This window comes from Erpetoichthys calabaricus, chromosome 15, assembly GCF_900747795.2.
Source record: "Erpetoichthys calabaricus chromosome 15, fErpCal1.3, whole genome shotgun sequence".
NCBI lineage: Eukaryota > Metazoa > Chordata > Cladistia > Polypteriformes > Polypteridae > Erpetoichthys > Erpetoichthys calabaricus.
This window is the reverse complement of record NC_041408.2, coordinates 64,609,364-64,635,983: the sequence shown is the minus strand read 5'-3', so window position 1 is coordinate 64,635,983 and position 26,620 is coordinate 64,609,364. Positions and strand designations below refer to the sequence as shown.

The 26,620-nt window shown below is 40.1% G+C and overlaps 1 protein-coding gene across 1 annotated transcript in view; it reads right to left on the bottom strand.

The window, feature by feature from the left end:
* prkn (parkin RBR E3 ubiquitin protein ligase) overlaps positions 1-26,620 on the bottom strand; it is a 1,136,346-nt gene that overhangs the window by 414,032 nt on the left and 695,694 nt on the right. Inside the window, exon 6 of the mRNA XM_028821112.2 lies at positions 14,553-14,668. Within this exon, the coding sequence (XP_028676945.1) occupies positions 14,553-14,668 (116 nt within the window). The remainder of the gene's footprint in view (positions 1-14,552; positions 14,669-26,620) is intronic.

Here is a 26,620-nt window from a genome sequence, read left to right as displayed (position 1 = left end):
CTTTTGGAAGTAATCTAATACTATGAAACATGGCTACATTTCTTGTATGAAAATTATTCAAATGCAAATCAAACAGGTTTAAGTTCTGTCCACAGTCTTATTTTTATTGTGAACTCATTAACTACTAGCAAACATGCAGACCTCCAATTTTCACATAAAGATGGGTCATATAGAGGAAGCTGAACATTATGATTTTGGCCACATATTCTTATGTTTTCGGTAGTAAACAAACACGACACCACAATAAGCCTCACTGATCTAACTTTGGTAAAATCGTACTCCTTAACCAAACACTGATGAAAGGCCGTAAAGGCAGTGTTGGCATATGGATTAAAGCTATGAGTATTTCATGATCTCCTCACTTATCGGCACACATTTTTCTCCCATCAATGACTTTATGTTTAGGCTTACCTCTCATAAACTCGGTTATCCCCCATAAACTCACCCATAAACTGTCTGCACTTGGCCTGCACCCCACCCTCTGTGACTGGCTCCTAGACTTTCTGACTGGCAGGCCCTAGTCTGTCAGGATTGGTAATAGGATTTCAGCCACCATTATCACAAACACAAGCACCCGACAGGGATGCGTCCTCAGCCCCATCCTCTACACCCTGTTCACCCAGGAGTGTCGCCTCCCACAAAGATAACATCATCCTAAAGTTTGCAGATGACACCGCAGTGATTGGACGCATCACTGGTGGGGATGAGGCAGCATACAGGAGGGAGGTGGACAGTCTGGCATCATGGTGTGAGGACAACAACCTCACCCTCAACACAGACAAGATGAAGGAGATGATAGTGGACATGAGGAAGGAGAGGAGACCTCACCGGCCACTGTTCATCCGAGGGCTTGAAGTGGAGAGGGTGAGCAGCATTGAATACCTGGGCATCTACATCAGTGAGGACCTCACATGGACACTTAACATCACACAGCTGGTCAAGAGGTCTCAACAGCGGCTGTAGTTTCTGAGGAGGCTGAGGAAGTTTGGTATGTCGACTAAGATCTTCGGCCACTTTTGCAGCTGCATTGTGGAGAGCATCTTGACCAGCTGCATCACTGTGTGGTACGGCAACACTACTGCTATGGACCGCAAACGCCTGCAGAGAGTGGTGAAGACTGCTGAGAAGATCACCAGGACCCCACTGCCCTCTCTGCAGAGCATCTACAACTCAATCCTTAGGGACCCCACCCATTCCCAACACGACCTGTTCAGGCAGGAGGTAGAGAAGTATGAAATGCAGGACTTCCAGGCTAAATAAATCTTTCTTTCCCAAGGCCATTAGACTCCTAAATAACTGACTGGAGTTTATAACCATGGTCCATCTCATTCTATCTACCTCACACAACAGTGGTCAGTTTGTGTAGGCCTTTGTCTGTCTTTCTGACATGGCCTTCTGTGCTTGATGCTCAGCAGAAGGTCCCACTGTTCTTCTTCTTTGTATGAGCAGCCTGAGCCATCCGCTTTATGCTCTGCAGATTTCTGTCATGTCACCCTCTCAAGCAGTTAGCTGTAAGATGCAAACCTGATAACTTTGTGGCTTCCCAAATGTTTGGCTGCTCTAGTGTGTATGTCATCATAAGCTTTCCATTAAAACCAAGACCAAGGTTTAAGCCCCAGTGGTACATAAGTAATCACGTGACAAACGGACACAACCTTTAGCTTTTTATATATTTAGATAAGCAGCAGTACGATCTCTGCAATTAGGGCAAGGAGGGCACTTCTTCCCATCTCCTTGAAACTATTGCTGTTGTGCAAAGTAAAACAAGTAGTAAACTCGCCTCAATAATTTCATGTATTGTTAAAATTATTACAGTAACCTCAACTTAATCAATATTATGAATTTTCAGTGATATGCGTAATGTAATTTCTTGTCTAGAAAAAGGTTTACAGACGTGGACAAATTTATTGGTACACTTACAGCTCATTGAAAAAGTGCTATATGCTTCCTGAAATGTGATTAAATAAAAAGTGATTGTCCCACCTGAACCTGCCTGCCTTTGATATCTCAATGAATAAAGCAAAGCAACTGTGAAAAGAGATCAACTGTTGCTTATTCTGCAAAAGATATTCTAAAAGGTCCTGGTCACATTTGTTGGTGTCCCTGGAAAAGATCATAAATAAGTGAATTCGAGTGATTTCTCAAGTTCACGGTTTTCTTTAATTACTATCACTTACATCTCCAACCATGCAGTCAGATATTCAGCCTATTCTGCTATTTGATATCATCATATGTCCCACACTGAACAAGGACCAGAGGAAGAAACGGAGAGAGATGTCTGAGGGGATCAGAAGGAACATTACAGATAAACATGTTAAAGGCAAAGGTTAGAAGACCATCTCCAAGCAGCTCCTGTCACAACAGTAGCAAATATTATTAAGACGTTTAAGGTTCGTGGGATGATAGCTAACACAGTCCCCACAGGCCCTACCAGATCTTTTCATAAGAAAAAATCCACTGATAACCAGCCCTGCTACAGTAGAAACCTGCAGTGTTGTCTACTTTACACACTCAAAGCTGCTTAAACTAAAAAGAATAATCATCCATATTACTAACCGAGAATGGTAAACCGGATATGGACGCAGGTACATGCCCATGGACGCAGGAGACATAGTGCGCAGGCGCCACACAAAAACGAGGAATCAGCCCCCCGCCCCAGAGTGAAACGGGAGAGACTACGAACGACACAGCCACACAAACAAGAGGAGTCAGCGCCCCGCCCCAGAGTGAAACGGGACAGACTACGGAGTCCACAAAGGTTCACAAATCAAACCCGAGATAGTACGTAAAGCAGTAACGACACAGCCACACAAAAAAGAGGATACAGCCCCCTGCCCCAGAGTAAAACGGGACAGACTACAGAGTCCACAACACACTGCATAATCAAACCCGAGATGGTACGGAAAGCACAGGCGCCTACAACGCGCTATACACCGCCAACAACGAAAGAGCTCAACTAACAGAAATAAGAAATAAAGCAACAAGCCCAGAGAATACGGAACCCTAAAAGTCCACACCACACAGCAGAGGCAAACCCAACATAGTACGGAAGGTGCAGGCACCTACAGCGTGCGTCTAAAACACCGCAGGCAAAACCCCCGAGATGGTGCAGAAGCCCCACAGACCTGGACTCCACAGCATATGTGAATCACATTACAGCAATACAATATTATAAGTACTCAAAGAAACAACAAACACAAGAAGCGTCCGCATCCCGCCCCACAGTCAAACCGGAGAGAGTACAGAGTCCCCACACATCCACAAACAACAGCATAGTCAAACCCGAGATACCCATGCACGCAGGACACATGGTGCGCAGGCGGCTACAGCGTGATCCTCCGAGAACGAAGGAGACACAGCTCAAAAACGAAAGAGCACACCTAACGTGGATAGGAAATGAGGCAACGCGCCCATAGGTGATGACACAGCCACACAAAAACAAGAATACAGCCCCCCGCAACAGAGTGAAACAGGACAGACTACAGAGTCCATGAAAATCCACAACACACAGCATGATCAAACCCGAGATAGTACGAAAAGCGCATCCACCTACAACGCGCTATACACCGCCAACAATGAAAGAGCTCAACTAACAGAAATAAGAAATAAAGCAACAAGCCCAGAGAATATGGAACCCTAGACGTCCACAACACACAGCAGAGTCAAACCCGACATAGTATGGAAGCTGCAGGTGCCTACAACGCGCGTCTAAAACACCGCAGGCAACACCCCGAGATGGTGCAGAAGCCCCACAGACCCGGACTCCACAGCATATGTGAATCACATTACAGTAGTACAATATTATACTGTACGTACTCACAGAAACAATAAACACAGGAGGCGTCGGCATCCCGCCCCACATTCAAACCGGAGAGAGTATGGAGTCCCCAAACGTCCAAAACACACTGCATAGTCACACCCGACATAGTACGGAGGGTGCATGCGCCTACAACGACACACTACACAGCATAATCAAACCCGACATAGTACGGAAGGTGCAGGCGACCTACAATGCGCATCTAACACACCACGGGCAAAAACCCGAGATGGTGCAGAAGCCCCAAGGATCCGGACTCCACAGCATATGTGAATCACATTCCAGTGATACAATAAGTACTCACAGACATACATATGTCCTCACAGAAAAAACAAACACAAGAGGCTTCGGCATCCCGCCCCACACTCAAACCATGGAGAGTACGAGGTCCCCAAACGTCCACAAAACACAGCATACATAGTACGGAGGGCACATGATACATATGTAACAATTACCAAGAATGACAATAATCTCTTTCAACTGTATTTCGGCTTACCCACGACCAGGGGTTGGCGAGCGAAGCGAGCAGGGGGCGGAGCCCCCTAGTTGTGGTCAGAAATAAAGTGCATCTAAAAAGGAGGGCAAATATATGAACTATGTAACTGTGCACAATACGCATTTGTCCTGGCTGACTTTAATATTTATTAAATATGGCCTCAAACAGTCATTTAAAGATAAAATTAGGGCAGTATGCCTCATGTGCATTAGATGCACTCTATTAAACAGAAGATTATTTTAGGTGTCAAAGCCTGGAACGTGTGCTTAATCAAAATATTAAACTTTACCAACACAAACTAAAACCTTGAAAACTCAGTTTGAATTGTTTTCCTAGAGACATGGAATGATGCACAACTGACAAAACATATCAGAAAATAACTGCAAAAATTGCCTTTCTGAATTATCCATAAGAATCTCAAATGGTTCATCTCCAATAATTTATTTTGGGGATCAAGACAGTACACCTGCCTTATTATTCAAGACAACTTGGGTTTAACCCTGGAGTCTACACATTGTTTACTGTATGTCTATATTTCAGATTACTCTGACCAAAACATAAAATCGGCCTGTAAGCTGGAAAATGTGGGCTGTTTACATCCTGCATGAGCTTGCATTCTTTTTCTAAAATGCTTGTCAAACCAAATGAACTCTTAGACATGAACTACAACTACAGTATACCAGTGTACTCTCCAGTAACAAGTCTGAAATGAATATTCTCAGATGTTTTCTATTCTGTGTTTGCAGTATAACATGAACTACAACTACAGTATACCAGTGTACGCTCCAGTAACAAGTCTGAATGAATATTCTCAGATGTTTTCTATTCTGTGTTTGCAGTATAACCCCAGAACTATCCACCCATCCATCCAATCATCTTTCTATCCATTTCTGATCCATCTTCTTTGAGCAGTTTTGACAAAAACAGGCCATTCAGCCCAATAAGCCTGCCAATCTTAATTTCTCCAAAATGATGTCAAGTTGAGCTTTGAAGGTCAGTAAAGTCCTACTGTCTGCCGCAGTACTGGGTTACTTATTCCTTGTAACTAGGGCTGTCTGGATGAACATTTCTGAAATGCTGCTTCTTGGTTTATACATTTTCCTACAGAATTTAACCAGATGTAGTAAAGATCTGTAATTTTTCACTTTCCTATTGTGGAAAGCAGCCCAGACACAGACAGGCAGACATCATTATAAGTCACCCAACACACGCTTTATTTATAAATACTATATACAGTGCAGCACACAACCCCAAAACTCCCCCAAGTCCAGGCCTATCCAAAATGCCTCTCTCTCTTCAGGCCGCCTCCTTTTCTCTCCTCCTGAGCTCCGTCCTTCTCCGCTCCCGACTCAAGCCATCAAATGGAGGGAGGTGGCCCCTTTTATAATCACCCGGACATGCTCCAGGTACCTCCCAATAATCTTCCACTGGCACTCCCCAGTGTGACGGAAGTACGAGCTGCGCACTGGGTGTCCCTGGTCGTCTTCCCCCAGCACTTCCGGGTGTGGCGGAAGTGCTGAGGACCAGGACTCTCCAGGCATTGGGGCGCACCCTGGCGGTGACCACAGGCCCCTATAGGGTTAAGCATCCAAGCTCAGTTCCCGTTGTCCCCAAAGCCACCAGTGCGGTCGCCCCCTCGTGGTCTGGAGGAGGCATAATCCCTCCTCCGGTCCTTCTCAGCATCCCCAGCTGGGTGCCACACCCAGCCGCTTACCACACTATGTTTACAACAATTTTCTCCCAGTTACAACTTTCCATATTTTAGTTCTTCCACACCTCTCACTTACCTACACAGAAAGAAGATCTTAAAGGATAAGTTTCAAATCAAAGTTGTTTCTTAACAAGCATGTTATACTCTGTATACATTTGCCACATGAAATTGCATTCTAAAGTGAAGTATATTTTATAAATGAAAAATTTTGGGATTGCACACATGTTGCGAAACAGCGTATCCATGTCATTTAAGGAAGGAAAAAGGCAAAACTTTTTTTGTGAGATTTAGCCATTTTTAAAGGCAAGTGGCTGTGTGCTTCACTTCACTGCTTATCTTCCTCTGCAGTAACCTTTCAGGGCCAGAGGAGTGCATTCACATTGGAAAGTCATCGCCAAGCTCCATTATTGACATTACTGAATTCTGATGCACAAATGTTAATTGCTGTCTCTGTTCTATAGACAACTAGTCAATAAATGAAAAAAGTCACACATATGATCGTTCATATTCTTTCACTTTATGAAAGCTTTTTTAGTTATTTGGCAAAGCTATTTCCTGCTGGTATGATAATGTTTGTGCTTCTGTGGTCTAGCTAAAGAAAGACTGATCACATGCACAGCCTGCAATCAAGTGACAAGGCAGGAACAGATGTTATAGGCATACATTTAGTTTTAATCAGGTTGAAGTTTAGTATGTTCAGTTCAGATGTTTTAGCTTAGGCAAAGCTGTAGCGCAGAACTGTCATTCCTGCCTTACAGTGCCAGAGACTGCATGGAGTCTGCATGTTCTCCCTGTGTATTTATGGATAGATTGGTATCATAGAGTGTCATTGAGTTTAGTCACTCAGATCTACTGTACTCAATTCTTTTATTACCATAACCTTTGCAAAAGCAATTTATTAAGTATTAAAAAATTTGATAATTGGTTTGTGGCACCTCAATTTGTTTCATTGTGGTTTGTCTTATCACACACTCGTTTTTCATTTTGTGAGTATTTTTTATTGTGTGTGAATAAAAAACGGCATGAAAAGTGAAGTGTGCAGGTGGCTTGGCTATTTTAAAAAATCTAAGGTTTTTATTAAAAATAGCTCTGTTACTTGTCAGAGACAAGTAATAGAATACATTTAAAATGATTTGATATCTCTTTTCCTACATGTACCTTTAGCACCTTTCTTCTGTACCTGTGTGTGTCTGATCCTCTTTTGCCGAGTGCTCCCTCTCTTGAGCACATTCCCAAAAAGCCTTCTCTTCAGAACCTTTCATTTTGAGGCACCTTACTCATCTCCTGCCCAGTTTTGCACTTGTTTTTAACGATGACTCTTAGTGTACCTCCTATGCCTTTACACCTCCTCATATTTGTTGCACTTCCTCTCTTGATTGCATCACCAAAACCAAACCCAGCATTCACAGCAAGGCTAAATTAACCAATCAAATTGCTCTGGGGGACAGGACACACACACACACACAGACCTTAGTGTTTTATTATATGGTAGATACAATGCAGGGTAATCAGTTCAGTTCAGATTTATTGTTATTTGTAAAAAGTACAATGAAATTTTCAGGTGTGTTTTTCACCACCATGCTGTCACTCAGTGTGACTCTCATTATGCAGGCAATATAAAATAACAACACACAATGTAATATGTGAAAAGTAGCTGCAATTTGGTAAACAAATAATCATTTGATTTGAGCTTTCATATGTCCGTGTTGCTACAAACCATGGCAGAACATAACCACTGGAGAGAGAGAATTGCAGAAGCAAATGTAGGAGAATAAGCAGAATATAGCTTGGCAAAGTGGAGGTGTCACATCTCCACCAATGACGCCTGTTGCAAACAAATGACCAAGAAACATATCCTCACCTTGATAAATAGGACCTGGAACCTATTATTAATTAAAAGTAACTCCAATTGTGCAGATCCCAGGATTAAACCCAAATTGTCTGGAAAAATAAGGCAGACACACTGCCCTGACCCACCAAATAAATTATTGGCGATGAACCAGTTGATATTTTTATAGATAATGTAGAAAGGCAATTTTTCACAGTTATTTTCTGATATGTTTTGTTCGTTAACAATCATTTCCCTGTCTCAAGGAAAGCAATTCAAACTGAGCTTTCAATGTTTCATTTTGCAATAGTAAAGTTCAATATTTTGACTAAACACATATTCCAAGTTTTGACACCTAAAATAAACTTGTTTATTAGAGTGTATCTAATACACAAGAGGCATACTGTCCTAATTTTATCTTTAAATGTGTGTTTGAGGCCACATTTAATAAACTATTAAAGACAGCCAGGACAAATGGGTCTGGCACTAACTATGTCCTCTTGTGTTCCCTCCACAGTACTGAGAAGATGCCCAGTGAGTGACTCTGCCCCTTCTGGTCCCCCAACTGTAAATCCAGAGGTCATCAATCAGTGAAAAGAGCACACTGCAGGACGGAGCTCCTACCTGGTGACTGACAAAGCCTTTAAAAACCCCTTTATGAAGCCTGACAGATCCTATCTTTGATTTTTGGAGCTAACAGCATCTGTTCTATTTTACATCCCAAAACACCTACTTTTGTTTGTTTTTTCTATTTGATTAAACGGAGATGACCAGGTTGGTGCCCCAGTATTTCTCCTTTGGACTTGCTGTTTTTAACTCAACTACAGAATGTAATTTCCTGAGGCAAAAATAATACACACCCTGATTGCAAAGAAATAACTTACTTGAAGGCAGCATTTCGTATCCCTTCTTACTGTCTTTGTGACCCAGAATTGCTGCCAACAGTCATCTCAGGAGGGTGTTAGTCCCCCTCGGAGAGTGGCTGCTGCAGGTCTTAGCAGATTAGCAGAAGATGGTTGCTTAAATTGCCCATGACCTCCCATTGTGAGACACTTCACATGACATACACGACCCTTTTCCACTGATTATAATGGTGAGTCACAACTCTGTGTTGCCCAAAAACAGGCAGCCCAGTTTAAGAAATTATGCTTTAAGTCCACAAGGGCTGGAATGTCACATCCCACAAGCTCAACATATAATTCTAGGAGAGACAGTGACAAAACACCATGGTAACTCCTTAAAACCAAGGTCCGTCAACTCCAGCGCTGGAAGACTACAGTTGCGAGCAATATTCCCACCTTGTCCAGAACAGAAGAAAGTGCACCTATGCAGGTCTCCAACCACTGCTGTGACATTGTTATTGCAATTTAGAGTCATGAGGAGCTGTAGTCTTTGATAGCTGCATCTGGTTTATGGCAAAAGTTAACTCTGAACAGGATGCCAGGGGTCAATGGCCATCAAAAAAGGCCTAATTTATAGCAAACAACCTAACCTCCCATGTCTTTGTGATATTCATAGAAAACTAGATCACCTAATGGAAGCCCCCACTGACAAAGAATGCGCAAACTAAACATAGATAATGCGGCTAGAATATGAACCCAAGACCCTAAACCTTATGATGTATACTAATTATGAAGCCAGCAGGTCACACATTACATTAGAAACTAATTGAGAATAATCTTTGCAATACTATCATTTGAGTTATTGAATGCTTGGCACATATATATGTGGCTATCCCTTTTCCAGCAAATTCTAAAAATATTAAAATAAGGATAGCATTCCCTGATACAAAATCTAAGCCCTCAAATGGAGGTGTTTAAAGTCACAATGAGTTATTACAAAGAAGAAGAATGAGAAAAGGAAGACATACCTGGTAGCAGAATTTAGGGTAGCCAGGGCTCTAAATTTAAGTTTAGGAGGTGATGATGAAGAGGTCAGATTGGTTAAGCTCTTTTTTGATTTCACAATGAATTTATAAATAGATAGTTTTATCAACTAAAAATATACAGTGATCCCTCGCTATATCGCGCTTCGCCTTTCGCGGCTTCACTCCATCGCGGATTTTATATGTAAGCATATTTAAATATATATCGCGGATTTTTTGCTGGTTCGCGGATTTCTGCGGACAATGGGTCTTTTAATTTCTGGTACATGCTTCCTCAGTTGGTTTGCCCAGTTGATTTCATACAAGGGACGCTATTGGCAGATGGCTGAGAAGCTACCCGGCTTACTTTTCTCTGTGTCTCTTGCGCTGACTATCTGTGATCCTGACGTAGGGGGTGTGAGCAGGGGGGCTGTTTGCACACCTAGACGATAAGGACGCTCGTCTAAAAATGCTGAAAGATTAACTTCACGTTGCTATCTTTTGTGCAGCTGCTTCCTGAAATGACATGCTGCACGGTGCTTCGCATACTTAAAAGCTCGAAGGGCACGTATTGATTTTTGATTGAAAAACAAACTCTGTCTCTCTCTCTGTCCCTGCTCCTGACGGAGGGGGTGTGAGCTGCCGCCTTCAACAGCTTTGTGCCGCGGTGCTTCGCATACTTAAAAGCAAACAGCCCTATTGATTTGTTTGCTTTCCTCTGTCTTTCTGACAGACTCTGCTCCTGACGCGCACTCCTTTGAAGAGGAAAATATGTTTGCATTCTTTTAATTGTGAGACGGAACTGTCATCTCTGTCTTGTCATGGAGCACAGTTTAAACTTTTGAAAAAGAGACAAATGTTTGTTTGCAGTGTTTGAATAACGTTCCTGTCTCTCTACAACCTCCTGTGTTTCTGCGCAAATCTGTGACCCAAGCATGACAATATAAAAATAACCATATAAACATATGGTTTCTACTTCGCGGATTTTCTTATTTCGCGGGTGGCTCTGGAACGCAACCCCTGCGATGGAGGAGGGATTACTGTATGTGTTTTTCCCCCAGAAATGTCTATTTTACATCTATGTATGTTTAATACCATCTATAGCTCTGTATCTGATGTGGGATGAACCTTTTTAATATATATTTAATAGGGAGCATGTTATTCTTTAATGCATGGCATCAGAGTACAGGGCACCAGAAGTGCATGAGAGAATTCAATCTCCTGATAAAAATAATGAGAGTTTAACCTAATAAAGAGGTCAGAACTCCAGGCACTGATCTAAATTCTCTAGCTGAAAAGCCAGCTTTCTTTCCAAAGTCTCCCTAATACTGATTAACTCCTTTAAAGTTTCTATGGTGCCTAAGGAAGCATGGTGATTTTCAGCAACCAATAGCTAAAATAAACTGAAGTGAGATTTGGAATGTGGTGTATAATCCCTCTGTGTGCACATGCCAACGGCTCATCTTATTTAAATTTATTCATGCTTTTTTTCCCCGAGTTGCACCCCTCTGATACCAGACTACATTTATTCTGAACATTGCACCTGTATGGCCAGGATGATAAGCTGAAAAATGGGGCTCCAAGGCACATTGTGTGGTACAACATAGTTTAAATAATGAGTGTTGCCATGAAATAACCTAGGAATGATAAGCATGTTTTCTTTTTAATATAAAGTAAAGATGTATTATAAACCTCTGACGAGTAATTGTACAAATATGGCTACATTTTTTTTTTCTTCTCGTTAAAATCAATCACACATTCAGTCAACTGATATTCTGCATAATGCACCATTTCACTTTTCAAAAATAGAGACTGTGAAGCAAATCCAGGCAATTAGAAAATGGGGTGAAGCAGCTAAAATGTATTAATCAAAAATATGAGATATCAGGAGAGTCTGATACAGAATTAATTAAAATGATGATAACAGTCCAAGTGAGACTCAGGTGTCGATATGACAGTCGTTTTACTTGTGAAGGGAATTAAAGAAAAACAAAAAGGAGCACTGTGATTTGTACTCACGAACAGTTATAATGCGTACTAACCAGTGGGGTAGCTGTGTTGTGTGAATCAGTGTCATTATTGTTATTTGTATTTAGGGAAAAAAGTGTTTATGAAGTATATGAAATGTCTATCTGCTTTTTCACTATTTTAATTAGGCGGAAAAAGAGAAACAAAAAGGGCAAACATGCACCTTCAACTGGATGATGGCAAATTCGACCAATTAGGTATAGCATATCTAAAGAGAGAACAGGAAAAAAAAGGATCATTCTGAAGGTTACAGATTTGATCATATTTTTACATTTTTTTCCTTATTTCAATTTATGCAGAGTACCAAACGAGAGCAACGCAGTGGCATCAGCAGTAATATATTTACATAAATAATGTGCCACATACATTTTTCCTAGAATGGCTGAACATGGAGAATCTTTACAGGTTGCTAGATGAATTGAGCACTTATTTTCTGAACCCAGGAATGAAAAATCTATCTGAATCGCAAATTCATTTCGATCACCTCTGACATTCAATTTGGCATCAAAAATAAAAATAAATAAATAAATAAATTTGAAGCAGCACAGCTGCTGTGTTTGCTTGCGTTTCTCTGTCATAACTACTTTGTAGTTGGCTTACAGACCTCAGAGGGGTCTATGTAAATGTAAAGCAGGATCAAGGAGATGATTATATAACCCAAGGGAAGACACAAAATAATAAGAGTAAAGATGTAATAAATAAATAAATGTTTGGTACCTGGGGATGGGGGCTGCTTATCTGTTTGAACAACTTGCAGACAAAGTTGGAATTTAAAGGTAATGAGAGAATTTAAAGACTATAAACACAATTATTCTCTATATAAAAGCAGAGCTAATCCTTTACATAAAAAGCATCATTCAGAGCAGAGGCATACAGCCGCCTCATTTTGTTGTCATTTTGTGACATTGTTATATTTCAGCCAGGATTTGATCTTGGGCTTAATGTTTTTTTTTTTCTCTTTTTGGTTATTTCTGTTTTTGAATTATTGCTTATTGTTTTCAAGTGTTTTTTCATAATATGGTTATGCTTATTTATTGCTTAATATCTATGCACTTCTGTTCTTTGTTTCCTGTGGGTGAAACCCAGGGAGGCAGGTTCATCATGATGTCACTGCGGATGGACTGCATTCAGTTTTTATATTTCAGGTTGTGCTGCAGGTCCCTCAGAGGTCCATTGAGAGTTTGGAGAGTTAGATGTGAAATGCTGCAAGTCACAATCGTCAACTCTCAATGAACTTCTGAGGGACTTGCACCTCACTATTGCATGTTTTATCATCCATTGCATGTTGCTTATGTTGATTTGAAGGCAGCCTTTGATTCAGTAGACCATGAGGATCTCTGGAAAACGCTGCAGGAAAATGGTGTTCAGATGTTCCTCCTCAACTTCATCAAAGACCTCCATGAAGGAACCACTGCCAAGGTGGGGATTACTGACTGCCTGTAGAGTTTTGTGACTTTCTCTGGAGTCAGACAGGAATGTATCCTGGCTTCTGTACTCTTTTGCAAGGCCATGGACTGGAGTCTTGAGCACACTGTCCAAAATAATGGTGTCACCTTGCCAGAACCACACTTTACTGACCTTGACTACGAGGACGATGTTGCCTTACTGGATGTTTTTCCTGCAAACCTCTACATCTCGCTAGAGCAATTTGAATCAGAAGCATCCCAGTTGGATCTGCATGTGTGTTGGCAGAAACTGCAGAGTTTATGGGTCAGGAACAATAGAGTTGACGTCATTACCAAGGGTCAGAAAGTGGAGCAGGTCTTATTAGAGTTCACATACCTGCGAAGTGTACTGATGGCTGGTGCTCTTTGGACATCATACACAGAATTGGCCTTGCTGCTTCTGCCATGAGGCCACAACAAAAACTCTGGCACCAACATTAAGATGAACACCAATCTACATTCTGCCAATTATACTCTATGGCTCAGAGACCTAGACCACAATAGCCCCCAACATGCAAAGCCTTGAGTCTTTTCTCCTACAATGCTCCTGTTTTTTAAGTATATCTCCATGTGGAACTCGGCTGCTGTATCATGTCACATGGGATACTGTTGGCTATATCAAGTAACAAAGTGATACAGCACATTGATACCCTGGACCATTATTATTATTAGTAGTAGTATAATTACTAATTAGGCCTTCATTTACAAAGGAAACAAATCAAAAAGTTACAGTTGAGTTTGTGATGTGAGTTTTCTTTGTTTATTTCTTTATATATTAATTGTTCAAATTAAAACTGCTATAATAAATACTAATGTAGTGGATTCAGGTAGGAGTGAGTTGGAGAGTATGGGAGCGCCCATGAAGAAGATTCCGCTTCGGGCCCCAATTTGGCAGGGGGAAATACTCGCCATTAGTGAGCATCCTGCAAAAATCGCAACAAAAGTATGTTCTACAGTGGTCAAGGTGGTGATAAGGAACACTAAACAGACAGCTAAGATCTGAAGTCATCTTCTGCTTCTGGTAAGGTTACCATGTAGAAAGCATCTAGTTTCCAAAATAAAATAAAAAAACACTGGAGGTTTAGAAAGTCGCTAAAAATGTTCTCACCAACCCCAAATTCATGGTGTCAGGCTAACTTTAGCTTGTTGAGTCTCCATAATTAACAACATAGAGAAGACATCTAGTGGTAATTAATAAGGCTTTGAAGCCTTTGCCACAGCATCAAACACTATATTGCATCTAAGATGGTCCTTATGAACTGCTCTATATGTTACTGCACTTCAAAAGTAGCAAAAAGGGAATAAATGAAAAATATTCATCAGCAATTCGAAATGATTTAAATATGGCAGCTGTGATACTTACAGCGTGTCTCTGCAGGCTATACAGGGGATGTTCCTGTGGTTCGGAGTAATGAGATTCAGCGCAGCTGATGAGTCTTGGTCAGATGTTGAGTGGGCTCCACACTTAAAGTAAAACTCCTGTAATGAAACAGTCAACAGCTGTTATTTAACAGTTTTTTCACATTCACAATCCTCAAACCTGCCACCGAACCTTACGGGAATTTTGAAATCTTGTCAACTACAGCTTGGTGCTGATATTTGCCAATACCTGTCTTTTATACACTAAAAACTAATAAACTAAACAGCATGAGCTGGCTGCCACCTAAAGATGACATTGCTTTGTCCTAGAAAGGAATACGGGGAATTCATTTGATTGAAAATATCAAAAGAATTATCAAACACGGCACATACTCAGTAAATTCCTGCTCTTGTATTTTGTGTAATGAACACTGACCTTAAAAAAAAGCATTATTGGAATAGAAAGCTGCCTACATCACACAACAGCATGAGATGAAAGGAACCTGTCTTGTTACAAGGCACGACTCTCATGTCAGTTTTATGGTCCTAAGCCAGGAACAAATTGCAGACCCTCTAAAAGCATTCGGATTTACAATGAGCAAAGTATAGCCGGTGGCATTTTCGTTAGGCAAGAATGAGACTCTAAAAACAGGTGTCGGTACAAATCTGATAGAAATACTTAAATGTTCAATTTTACGGCATTCAAGATCTTTACGATGTATGAATCTCACAGCATTGCAAAAACAGTGGAAGGAAATAAATTATTCCTGTTTTCAAGGCAAACAACAATAATTTATGATCCTTCCACTTGTGGATTCATGGGAACTTCCCTGAAAATAAACTCTTAAATTTCAGACACTAATACATAACCACTCTTCTGTAAATTTATATGAAACATTTAAGGGGGTATTTTGTATAGGTATAAAAGACATGTTGTAACTATTTTCACCCAATAAAAATGTTTTCCAGATGACAGATGGCTTTCATCCTGCTCTGAAGCTAGGCTACACACTTCTTACTCCATACAATGAGTGAGGTTGGCAAAAGGAGAATCAGGAGCCAATTTTCTTGAAATCCTCTCAGCTTCAAGGAGTCTGACTAATAGCAGTTATTTTAACATAAAATTGCCTTCTGTCACTAAATTATGGTAGACTGCTGTTTAGTACTAGCTACCCAGGTTTCTGATGCTGACAAGACTGGTGGAAGGAAGAACACAAGACAATTTAAGAGCCTTATAGAAATGAAAGCTGCTTGTATAATGAACCACAAAAAATGTTATGGACACGTCTCTTATTGAGAAAAGGAACAGCACTGTCGACGTTATATCAAAATGTGCAGAACTCAGGTTCCTCTGCTGCAGTAGGGGAGTATATAGTACATCCTTCCATCCTTTTACTTTGTAATAATTCATTACTTTATTAAAGTGTGAAAATAATTAGTAAAATAATACATGGCTCCACTGTGCCTACTTCCATTTGGACAAAGCCAGTACCAGTCAGGATCATGTTCTTTGACTTTTTCAGTGCTTTTAACACCATTCTGCCTTATCGACTGGGGAAAGAGCTTAAGGCTTTGAATCTTGATGCTCCCACAGTCTCCTGGATCAGGGACTACCTGACCAAAAGACAGCAGTTTGTAAGGCTGAGGAACTGTGTGTTAGAAATGGTGGTGTTTAATACTGGAGCACCTCAGGGAACTGTCCTGTCCTGTATATCACACATTTTCAGCACAATACCAGCACTTGCTATCTACAAAAATTTTCAGATGACTCGTCCATCATAGGCCATAATAATAATGGAGATGAGTCAGAGTAAAGGAAGGTTATGGAGGACTTCACCTTGTAGTGCAGGAACAACAACCTGCAACTAATCACCAGCAAGATAAAAGAGTTGGCGTTGCACTTCCGGCATGCCAATAAGCCTCCAAGACTAGTCACCATTCAGGAGGAGGATGAGGAAGTGGTGCAGAGCTACAAGTATCTGGGGGATCGTACAAACCACAAACTGGACTGGTCTCACAACACAATGGCACCATACAAGAAGGGCCAGAGCAGACTGGACTTCCTAAGATGACTCAGGTCTTTTGACGTGTGCAGCAAGCTGCTGGAAACGTTATACCAATCCATAGTAGTCAGTGTGATGTTCTTTGCTGCAGTATCCTGGGGAAGCAACCTGAGTTTGAAAGAAGCACATTGCTTGAACAAGCTTATCAAGAAAGCCTGAGCCATCACAGGACAACCCCTGGACACCTTGGAAGCTGTTGTGGAAAAAAGGATGATGGCAAAATTGAACGCCATCATGAAAAACCCCCACTATCCTCTCCAGGAGGTGCTCTCTTGGAATTTTAGCCACAGGATCATTCCACCACAGTGTGCTAAGAAGCACCTCTGGGGGTCTTTTCTGCTCACTGCTATCAGGCAATTCAATGCTTCCACCCAATGTACTTTGATTAATTGATTGGGTGATTGGCTCTATCTGCTGTCCTGTGTGTCTGTATTCTTGTTTTTGTTTCTGCTGCTTTATGCATCTGAAGTTCCCCATGGGATTTAATAAAGTTTATCTAATCAATCTAAACTAAAATGAATTTGTGCTACAGAGTATAATTGTCAATGGATGCCATGAAATGTTATTTGCATTTATAAGCCACTTTTAATGTTTAAAAGTTTTATAACACAAGGCAACAGTAAAGAAATCTCTCTGATTAAGCATCCCGATTTAAAGGAGGACAACCTGAAGGGGACTGCCCTTCTATACTGGTCTTGTGGCTAAATGTGCTTTTTGACAATTTGAGTATAGTGACTATTTTGCTTAAACTCCAGTTGGCAACTCTACGTGGGTCCTGTATGAGTGTGAAAGTGGCAGTAAGTGCGTTCTGAGATGGCCATGTATGCTCAGATGGTTCCTATCTTGTACCTGACGAGTGTGCTCAGGTTTATTGTGTATTCTTACCTGCCTATCTACTGAGAACAGTTCTTACCAGACGTAGACAACACATTTCATCTAGATGACTCTACAGAAAATGACAAGCTCTACATATAGTGATGTACATCAACCTCATTTAGGTTGCACCAGATGAATTTCATTTCACTGTATGATGTTGTGTATTTACTCAAAATAAGTATATTCCTAAAACCAGTAAAACAAAAGCACTAAAAAAATCTGCTGAAATTAATAAACAAGGGCATTATTAAAAAAGTAAAACTGATAAGATCACTGTACAAGAAAATATAAAAAAACACAGCCAAATATGAGGAAGAATCAAAAAGTAAAGAGAGAGGTTGGGAACATGAACTGATATAGCATGTTGCTACACCCACCACACGATGAACCACCTCTGGATCCCAAATTAACACCAGATTGCACTTGAAAGTAAAGGTAATTTGAAAATTATGTGATACCTGCAACAGACAGAAGCTGACACAATATAACACGGCTGCAATGATTTATAGGTAGTTTGAACATTCATATAATGGTGCTCTGTTATTAGTCTTTTTGAACCCAAGGTCAAATGAATATGGACGTCCTGCTGCCGGATTGAGTTGTAAACAGCACACCACTGTGAGTTTTCTTTGGGCAGAGGGAGTGAAACCTGCTGAAATTTACTGAAGGATGTTTGTTCATGCAGATCAGTAAGTTGTTTGGGTACCCAACTTGTGCAAAGTTTACGGTGCCCCAAGTCTTCACATACTATGGCACATGTGAATTTCCCATTGGGATTAATAAAGTATCTATCTATCTATCTATCTATCTATCTATCTATCTATCTATCTATCTATCTATCTATCTATCTATCTATCTATCTATCTATCTATCTATCTATCTATCTATCCATGCAAATCCATAGCTGATAATTCAAATATGCAGCAACAGCGGGCACGGTAATTAGTCAGTCTTCTTTAATGAAAGTATTCGTCATATTGATGTGGGCTTGTGTGCGTGATGTTGATAGTCGAGCATCACTGGGTACACTTGTTCTTCTTGCTTTAAACCTTTCTACCCCTTCATAAACTTTTTGTCAAGTCATGCTATTTTCGTTTCCATACTGACCCAACATCCTTTGGTGGATTTCAGCACGTTTCACTGTAGTGCAGACTTTGGTTTCCAGCATGTATGTCAATCGACCGTGTTAAACATTTCAGACTGCACTGTTTGCCCAATTCTTCATTACAATTTATTCTATCATACATACTGTATAAAATACAAATACTGCATCTTTTTTGTACTGAATTGTTTGATGATAACCAAGATGTTCTGAACAATTTGCAAACTCATTTAGAAAGAATGTACCTGTATTGTTAATTTGAAAAAAGTTATTTAAAAAATGGAATTTAAAATAAGGTTAATAGTATTGATTAATTATTTTTGGATTACTTTCTTAATTATCCGACACCGACACTAGATTAAGTGACCATTCCATCTGCTATTTCAAAAAGCTTAACCTCATGCTGTAGGTGTTACATGGAAAAATCTGTTTCTTTCAGCTTAGCTAACCTTTACACCAAGCATTTACACTTATCGTGATATACCTCAGAAATCTATTCTGTTTGAATGATAGTTATTGCTTCATTAACAATTTGCTTGCTTTCCAATTTTCTCTTTTAGTAATATCCATGTCAGAAACATGGCCTAATGGAAATAAAATCTGTTACTATTTTTTATTATATGGCCACTGTCCTGATCCATCCTCAGTTAATGACAATCAGTATCCTGGGAAATAGGTAATGCCCATGGCTGCAGGCACTGGGCTATCACAGCTCTGCCTCACCAGTCAGCTAAGAAACAATGAAAGCAACCTGATCATTCTGGTCCCAGCAAAACATTCAGGGGCTTCTCTCAAAGATTAAGCAGAATGCAGTCTGGGTCATCACTGAAGGAAGGTCATTTTATGAAGTAAGTAAACTGAACATGAACAAGAGTTCTAGGTACAGTTGGACATGGGTTTTCCTCATCATCAAGATGCAGAGTGACTTAATGGGGCAGAATACTGTTGGCTCCAGGGCCTTTGCACAGTGCCCGACTTCTAGTACCACTTCTTGAAAAAATGTTGTGGTTCTTAAAGGACTTCAGACAGAAACCTTTTTGTATGGTTTCAATCCTCCATTTAATTTCATACCCACCACAGCGAAAACTGGAAAGTGCAGTTCAGACCACACATAGTAGCTTGATGGTGGCTCCTCACAACAGACAGTACTCTGTTCCCCTGAGGCAGCCATTCTAAATAGTCCACAGAAGCCTGACAGGAAGAGTTCACCTCATGAGCAAACTGTAGATGAGTGTCTTTTAAAGGTCTTTGTCATTATGAGCCTCAATGTCTATACATTTCTGATCTGCTGTGACTTTGTGTCCAAGCACAGCTTTTACCAGAGTTCATCTTACTCAGAACTGGAAACCTTTAGCTGCTTGATGAGGGTGATATGTGATGTGCTATGTAGTCTCTCTCCAGACAAAACTTGGCTTCCTTTCAGTCACTATACATACATATACATACATATATATATATATATATATATAAATATGTATGCATATGATGAGGGTGCTATGTGATGTGCTATGCATGTAGTCTCTCTCCAGACAAAATGTGGCTTCCTATTAGTCACTACATATACATATATATATATAGATATATATATACATATATACATATATACATATATATACATATATACATATATATATACATATGTATATATGTATATATGTATATATGTATATATATATATATATATATATATATATATATATATATATATACATATATATATATACATATATATATATATATATATATATATATATATATATATATATATATATATATATATATATATATATATATATATACACTGTATATAGAGATGGGTTGAAATCAACATAGACCTCAGTGTTAAAGATTGTCATGCACTATACAATGAATATGTCTTCGTTACATGCCACTTGGTAAGGGATTCACAAAAAGCACTGTTAATGTTTGTGTTGCAATATGCACAATGACAAATGCAGTGCATTTTATTACTAAAAATCTTTGTGATGCACCATCTTTTGGAATGACAGAGACATATCAACCTGATGGACACACAGACCTGCATCCTTTTACTAAGGTGGATTTTGTGAGTGCCACAGAGGATGGACATGCATCCTCACTAGGATGGAGGGCAACTCCTTGCTCAGCTGGGAGGCCATAAAGGAAGAACAGCATGGATGTGGGCACAACCCAGCAAGGATGGTTTTAGATCCTTATCCGAGTTGGGTGAAAGAATAATACAGTAGATGGACTGGGCAAGGCTGGACATCAACAGTTCATCCCCCATGTCCAAGAGGTGGCAGTATATCTCTGGACTGGACCCACTTTGGACATCTGCAGGATAGCATGTGCCATGGAGTTCAGATGCAATCCTGTCGGTGATGCTGTGGATGCTGCTGGAAGAGGACCTCCCTGCTTCTAATGTGCAATGCCGTGGTTCTGAAAGCCCTCCCGGGTCCCACATAAAAGGAGATGTCTCACTTCACTTGGAGAGTCAGAATCAGCAAGAAGTGGAGTAGATCCTTTACTGTGGGACCAGAGAGTAGTTCTAGTTCTACCTTAAAATGGAAGCTGCATGAAGTTGGAAGGTTCTCATCCCATAGCATCCCCTGACAGGGTCATCCTTCCATACTAATTTCCAGGTAACCCTGTGCGTTTCAAAGTTGGGTGCCAGCTAGAGGAATATTATCACAACCTCACGCTGGGGGAGATGAATTGTCCATAACATCCCACCTCCCCTGACCATCCAATATTCATCCACCTTGACTGTGATAGGATGGCCTCCCAACCAAGAGACTGTAATGGAAGAACCACAGGAGTGGCGTAACCTGGCCGGTAGGATCCTCAATTGCTTTCCCAGTCAGGCCGCCAGTCCATCCACTCCAGCACTGACTATGTGTGTGCGTGCGTGTGTGTGTGTGTGTGTGCATATTTAGGTTGACTCTAACATTACATGAGTTGTTTTAGGTTGAATTGTGCTATGTTTGTATGTATATGTGTGTTGTATTAAAGATACCTGATTCTTATCAGAGGAAGCCAGTCTATCTTTAGAAATGTAACTGATTCAATATGACATAAAATATCCGTAAAGAATAAATATAAAATTTACTCCAGGATGTAAAATAAAATTGTATAAAATTTATAACCATAATGCAGTAAATGAATAAGCTAAATGCTTGGTATGTGATGAATGTACAACCAAACTACATGTAATTTGATCTAAACAATCTCAACCATATTTAAAGACCCTGAAGTGTAATTTGAAATGTCCACCACAGGTTAAACATTATAGAAGCCTGCTCCCATCAGTGTTGTGTTTTCAATTTCTTTTGCGGGCATTCACCATATATTTTTATATCCTCTTTTTTAGGCAAACAAGTACTGGTGAAGCATCAGGAATTGAGAAACCTAATTTAGTATTTTAAAATGGTTATTTTAGATAGATCAAGCTATTGGAGCTAGGGACAACACTTGTGATGGCCCCACTGTAATATTATTAAACAGAATGAACAACCATAATTTGTAAGCAGAGTTTCAAAAGGTCTTTATGCCATTACACATTTACTTGACGTTTCAATTTCCAACTACTGTGGTGAAAGACATTTTTTAATATTTAAAAGAATGAAAAGTGCTTCTCATTCTACAATGGAGCAGAAAAAATGAAATGCATTCATTCTGGCTTGGTGAACCTTTTAGACTTATTCAGTTTAATTCATTTAGCTGCTGCAGTAAATTTGCCCATGAATAACAGTGAGGAACTGAGTGCTTAAAATGATGGATATCATGTTTAAATGTGAATTATTTGACAGGGAATATTCTTCTTATTTTTTCAAACTGCATGGCCATTGTCAAATTTGCATATAACTTGCCAGTTTAGATGTACAGTTTAAGAACAATATTATGAATTACTTTGCAGTGATTAAAAATGAGAGATTCTTCATTATGTCAATCAGTGTATTTTATATGTATGTAGTATTTGGTCTAAAGTTATATCTGCACCATTTCTTCCTAAACCTGAGAGTGTGAGTGCGTATTACACACAGTAGTACATTTGTATACATACATACAGTTTGATCTATGCAGCCATGCTGCTCCACTTGCAGGACGGCTAACTCCTCCAAATAAAGTTCTACCTATAAAAATTTCATGGCATGATGTTGTATGATTACATGGACTCATACTGGAAACTACATGACTTTAGCTACCAAAGCTTTAAGCTGAAAATGATCTAATGTGTTAGTTTTTATCGATAAACCCTAAATGCAGGATTTGTGCTGAACCTCCTCTTTCTGTGATCAGCTGAAGCAAACTAAACTTAACCTGATGCCTTTAAAATTATGTGTGGTATCATAGGTCTTGTACTTTCTGTCAGTTTTACCATATTGAAACTTCGAACCTTGCAAATGCTCATGCCATCACCTTACCATTAGCACGTTTATTGCCAGTTCCAACGTGCATCTCTCTAACTTTGGATAGACAAACTGCTGCCCTCATCCCACCCATTGGCTTTACAAAATCTGTCTGGTTGTTAACAAAAGATATTTATTTTACTGCAGAAGATGAATATTAACAGTTACAGCTGTTTATATTTTGAATGACTACATTTTAGTAGTGTAATGTGTTTATAACAAGGGGACTTTTATTTTTTTCTCTAGGTACTCAGTTTTAATTTCTTCGCACCACCATTCCCCACAATTGACATGTACCGAGATTAAAATTCGACCGGCAGGGATATTATGCATGGATTAACATTCTAGTTGAGATTTAATAGATCTTTTCCAGTAAAACCAAGTGCATTGCAAAGTAATCATGAATGATGGTTTCTTCATGAAGAATAGTGCCTGTGACAATAAAACATCAATGAGCATTTTACAACACATTTACAAAAGAATGGCCCATCTCTAGTTTGTAATGGTGAAGTCGTAAGGCAGTCCGAGCAAATGATGTGACCAAAGAGCAGATGTAACCATCCAATTACATGTCTGCAGCCGAGTTTAAGCATCAAATCATTTCATTTAATACATGAATAGAACTCTTACTAGAGAATGGGACGAGAGTTTACACAGACTTGCAACAAAATGCAGCAACAACAAAGTACAGAACATTTACATTAGTAATCATACTGTTTTCTAACTCCGCTTAACTCTGAGCAGGGTCGGGGGGGCTGAACCTAACAATTAACACTAGAATCCCTGAAGCCTACAAAAAAAACTTGTAATTCCCGGCCCACCTTAAATTCATTTGCACCTCTCCATCAGCGTCTTTTGTTTTGTAAATGTGTTGATTAGCACAAGCAGCAGCCTGCTGTCCCATCCCCCACCACCACACTCAATTCGAGGGAAAAAGCTCTCCCAGCTCAAGTCTTGTTTATCTGCGTGTGGGTTCCCTGGAGTTGTATAGGGTAAATAATATATTGTTATTTGGAACAGATGCATTTCATATGTGTTCCAAGTCTACAATGACCTGTGTAAATGTAGGATGACAGGAAGTGCGAGAAATGCAAGAAATGTTGAACACATACCTAAAACACTTTTTTCATGTTATAGTACCAACGACAAAATTTTGACATTAAGTGTGTAATATGTGTGAAGACTGAAGTTCAAATACGTATAACAAAACAAATGTGCTTTTATTTAAGAATATAACCGAAGGAAAAGAAATAAGGTTAGGGTACAGCTTGGGCGGTGCCACGGTAAGAACTGTTGACTCGTAATCAAGAAGTCGTGGGTTTTGATGCTGGCAGCTTCCCAGAATTAACATTTTGAGTAGTGAGCTGCTCTTATTGTTACTATTATACAATAAAAACATTACAATTGATCTGAGTCTGTAACAGCCGGTGTAAATTTATGGTACTTGTAAAGGTAATTTTTTATTTTTTGTTTTATTCTCTCGGTCAAGTTCACGCTCCCCCTGATCTGACACTGCTGTTTTCAAGACATGCTATAACAAAGGTGAACTCAGATGTGGATGAGGGTCCTATATCGGAGAAAGAGAACAGAAGTCCTCCCCGCAAGAAGCATTCAGTCACACATAAGAACAACGCAGCTAAACTAGGCGTAAATGTGAAAGATTGCACCATTTGGATGCAGAAAGAGGTTGGGTGTCATCCTGCCAGTCAATATGCCCCACTCGTGTCCCTGTTTGAAACAGCAGGGCTTACAGAGCTCGCCAAGATATCGTGCAAAGTCCTGTTTGTGATTATGTTTTGTGATGGTCTTTATATGAATAACATGTTACTTATATAAACCCCATATTGAATGTTGTTTACCTCTATTTATTTACTTATCTTCCTACAGCGCAAAGTCACAAGTAGACTTCAGAGCTTCTTGTGTTTGATCGACACGGGCAGTGCCATGCTGACACTTCAGAATGCAAGCAAAGGTACGAGAATGCAGTCAAGACTTCTTTTTTTGGGTGCATATACCATCCAGATCTAAACACTAGCATGGAGAGTTGCTTGTGTACTGGCGTGTCTATACCTACAGGTGGAAACTTGTGTCACAGTTTACGTAACTGATCTTTTCCTAAATAAGGAGTGGCATTACACATGTACTTTGTCAGCGTGCCCGTGATGCTGATACGATGCCAATTAAGATATGCGGTACAGAGAGAGAGAGAGAGAGAGATGTTGGAGCACTCGCTGATACAGCACATTGTCGCACATGACAGATCAACTCAGGATACCAGATTAAGACTGACGGCTGACACCTCAGCACCACACTAGTTCAGATGGAATGGAACAGTGTGAGGTATTTTATGGTGGCTAGAGTGCCAATTTTGCCAGCATCCCCCAGATTTTTCCCTATAGGTTGGAGGGCCTACATGCAGGGCTGGATGCAGATTAACGTCATACCCAGGACAGAGTAATTGCAGGTTAAGGGCCTTGTTCAAGGGCCCAACAGAGTAGAGTCACTTTTGGCATTTTATGGGATTCAAATCGGCAACCTTTCATTTGCCAGAGCAGATCCCTAGCCTCTGAGCCACCACTCCTGCCCATACTATGTGGGTATGGTATGTCGATAAAGAAGAGGAAAACAAAATCTCTTGCTTACTACTTTTCTGAAGAAAATAAGCCCATGAGTGGTTCATGTACATTGTTTACAACAGAAGAGGTCAGCCTTAGGCCAACTGGCTGCCCACCCATCCTTGGACATTCAACCTATGGTCAAACAACATTCACTTATTCCATGGACTGGTAGAGTAGCTTTACAAAGTAGTAATGGCACATGTAAGTGAAGTGCAGCCATACCACCTGAACTAAGCATGTTTAGTCCCGGCCAGCACTTGAATGGGAGATAGTCTAGTAGACGCTTGGGTTGCTGTTGTGAGAGGTATTGGTTAGGCCATCAGGGGTTACTTACCCTGTGGTCTGCATGTGAAACCCAATATCCCAGTGCAGTGATGGGAACACTGCGCTTAAAAAATTGGTGCCATCCTTAAAACCAAGGTCTTGACTCTCTGTGGCCATAAAAGATGTCTCTTTACAATAAAAAGCAGGGTTTGGCTAAATTGCACACCACAGCCTAGTCATTCAATGCCCCTAATAATTTCTTGACCCTTATTAGTTGATCATCTTTCTCACCCCTTCATCTTCTAATAGCTAATGTGTGATGAGCATGCTGGTGCAAAAATTACTGCTGTTGTCCAGATGAATAGCACACATTAGTAGTGGCTGAAATGGTTGCCCACGGTCTACGTAAAGTGCTTTGAGCAGTGTAGAAAAGAACTATAGAATTAATTAAGAACTGTCTAGGGAACTGATACAGGCAAAGTAACCAATGTACAGTTTGCCAAACTGCCAGTTTGTCTCTTTTTGACGTGAAATTACCAATGAGACACTGTACACTTTGACATGTGTCAGTGGTGCAATCGATCAGCTCCAACTTAATCCAGTTTATCTTGGAACCTATTATTTTGCATTCAGCAAGGAGCAGGTTATTCTTCATTCTTGTACATTATGAAAACTCTTTGGTCATGGAGTGGACTTTGCTCAGCATGTGTAAAGTTTATACAGTTTCCATTTCTGCCTAAACAAAGCTTCACTGTAGTGGT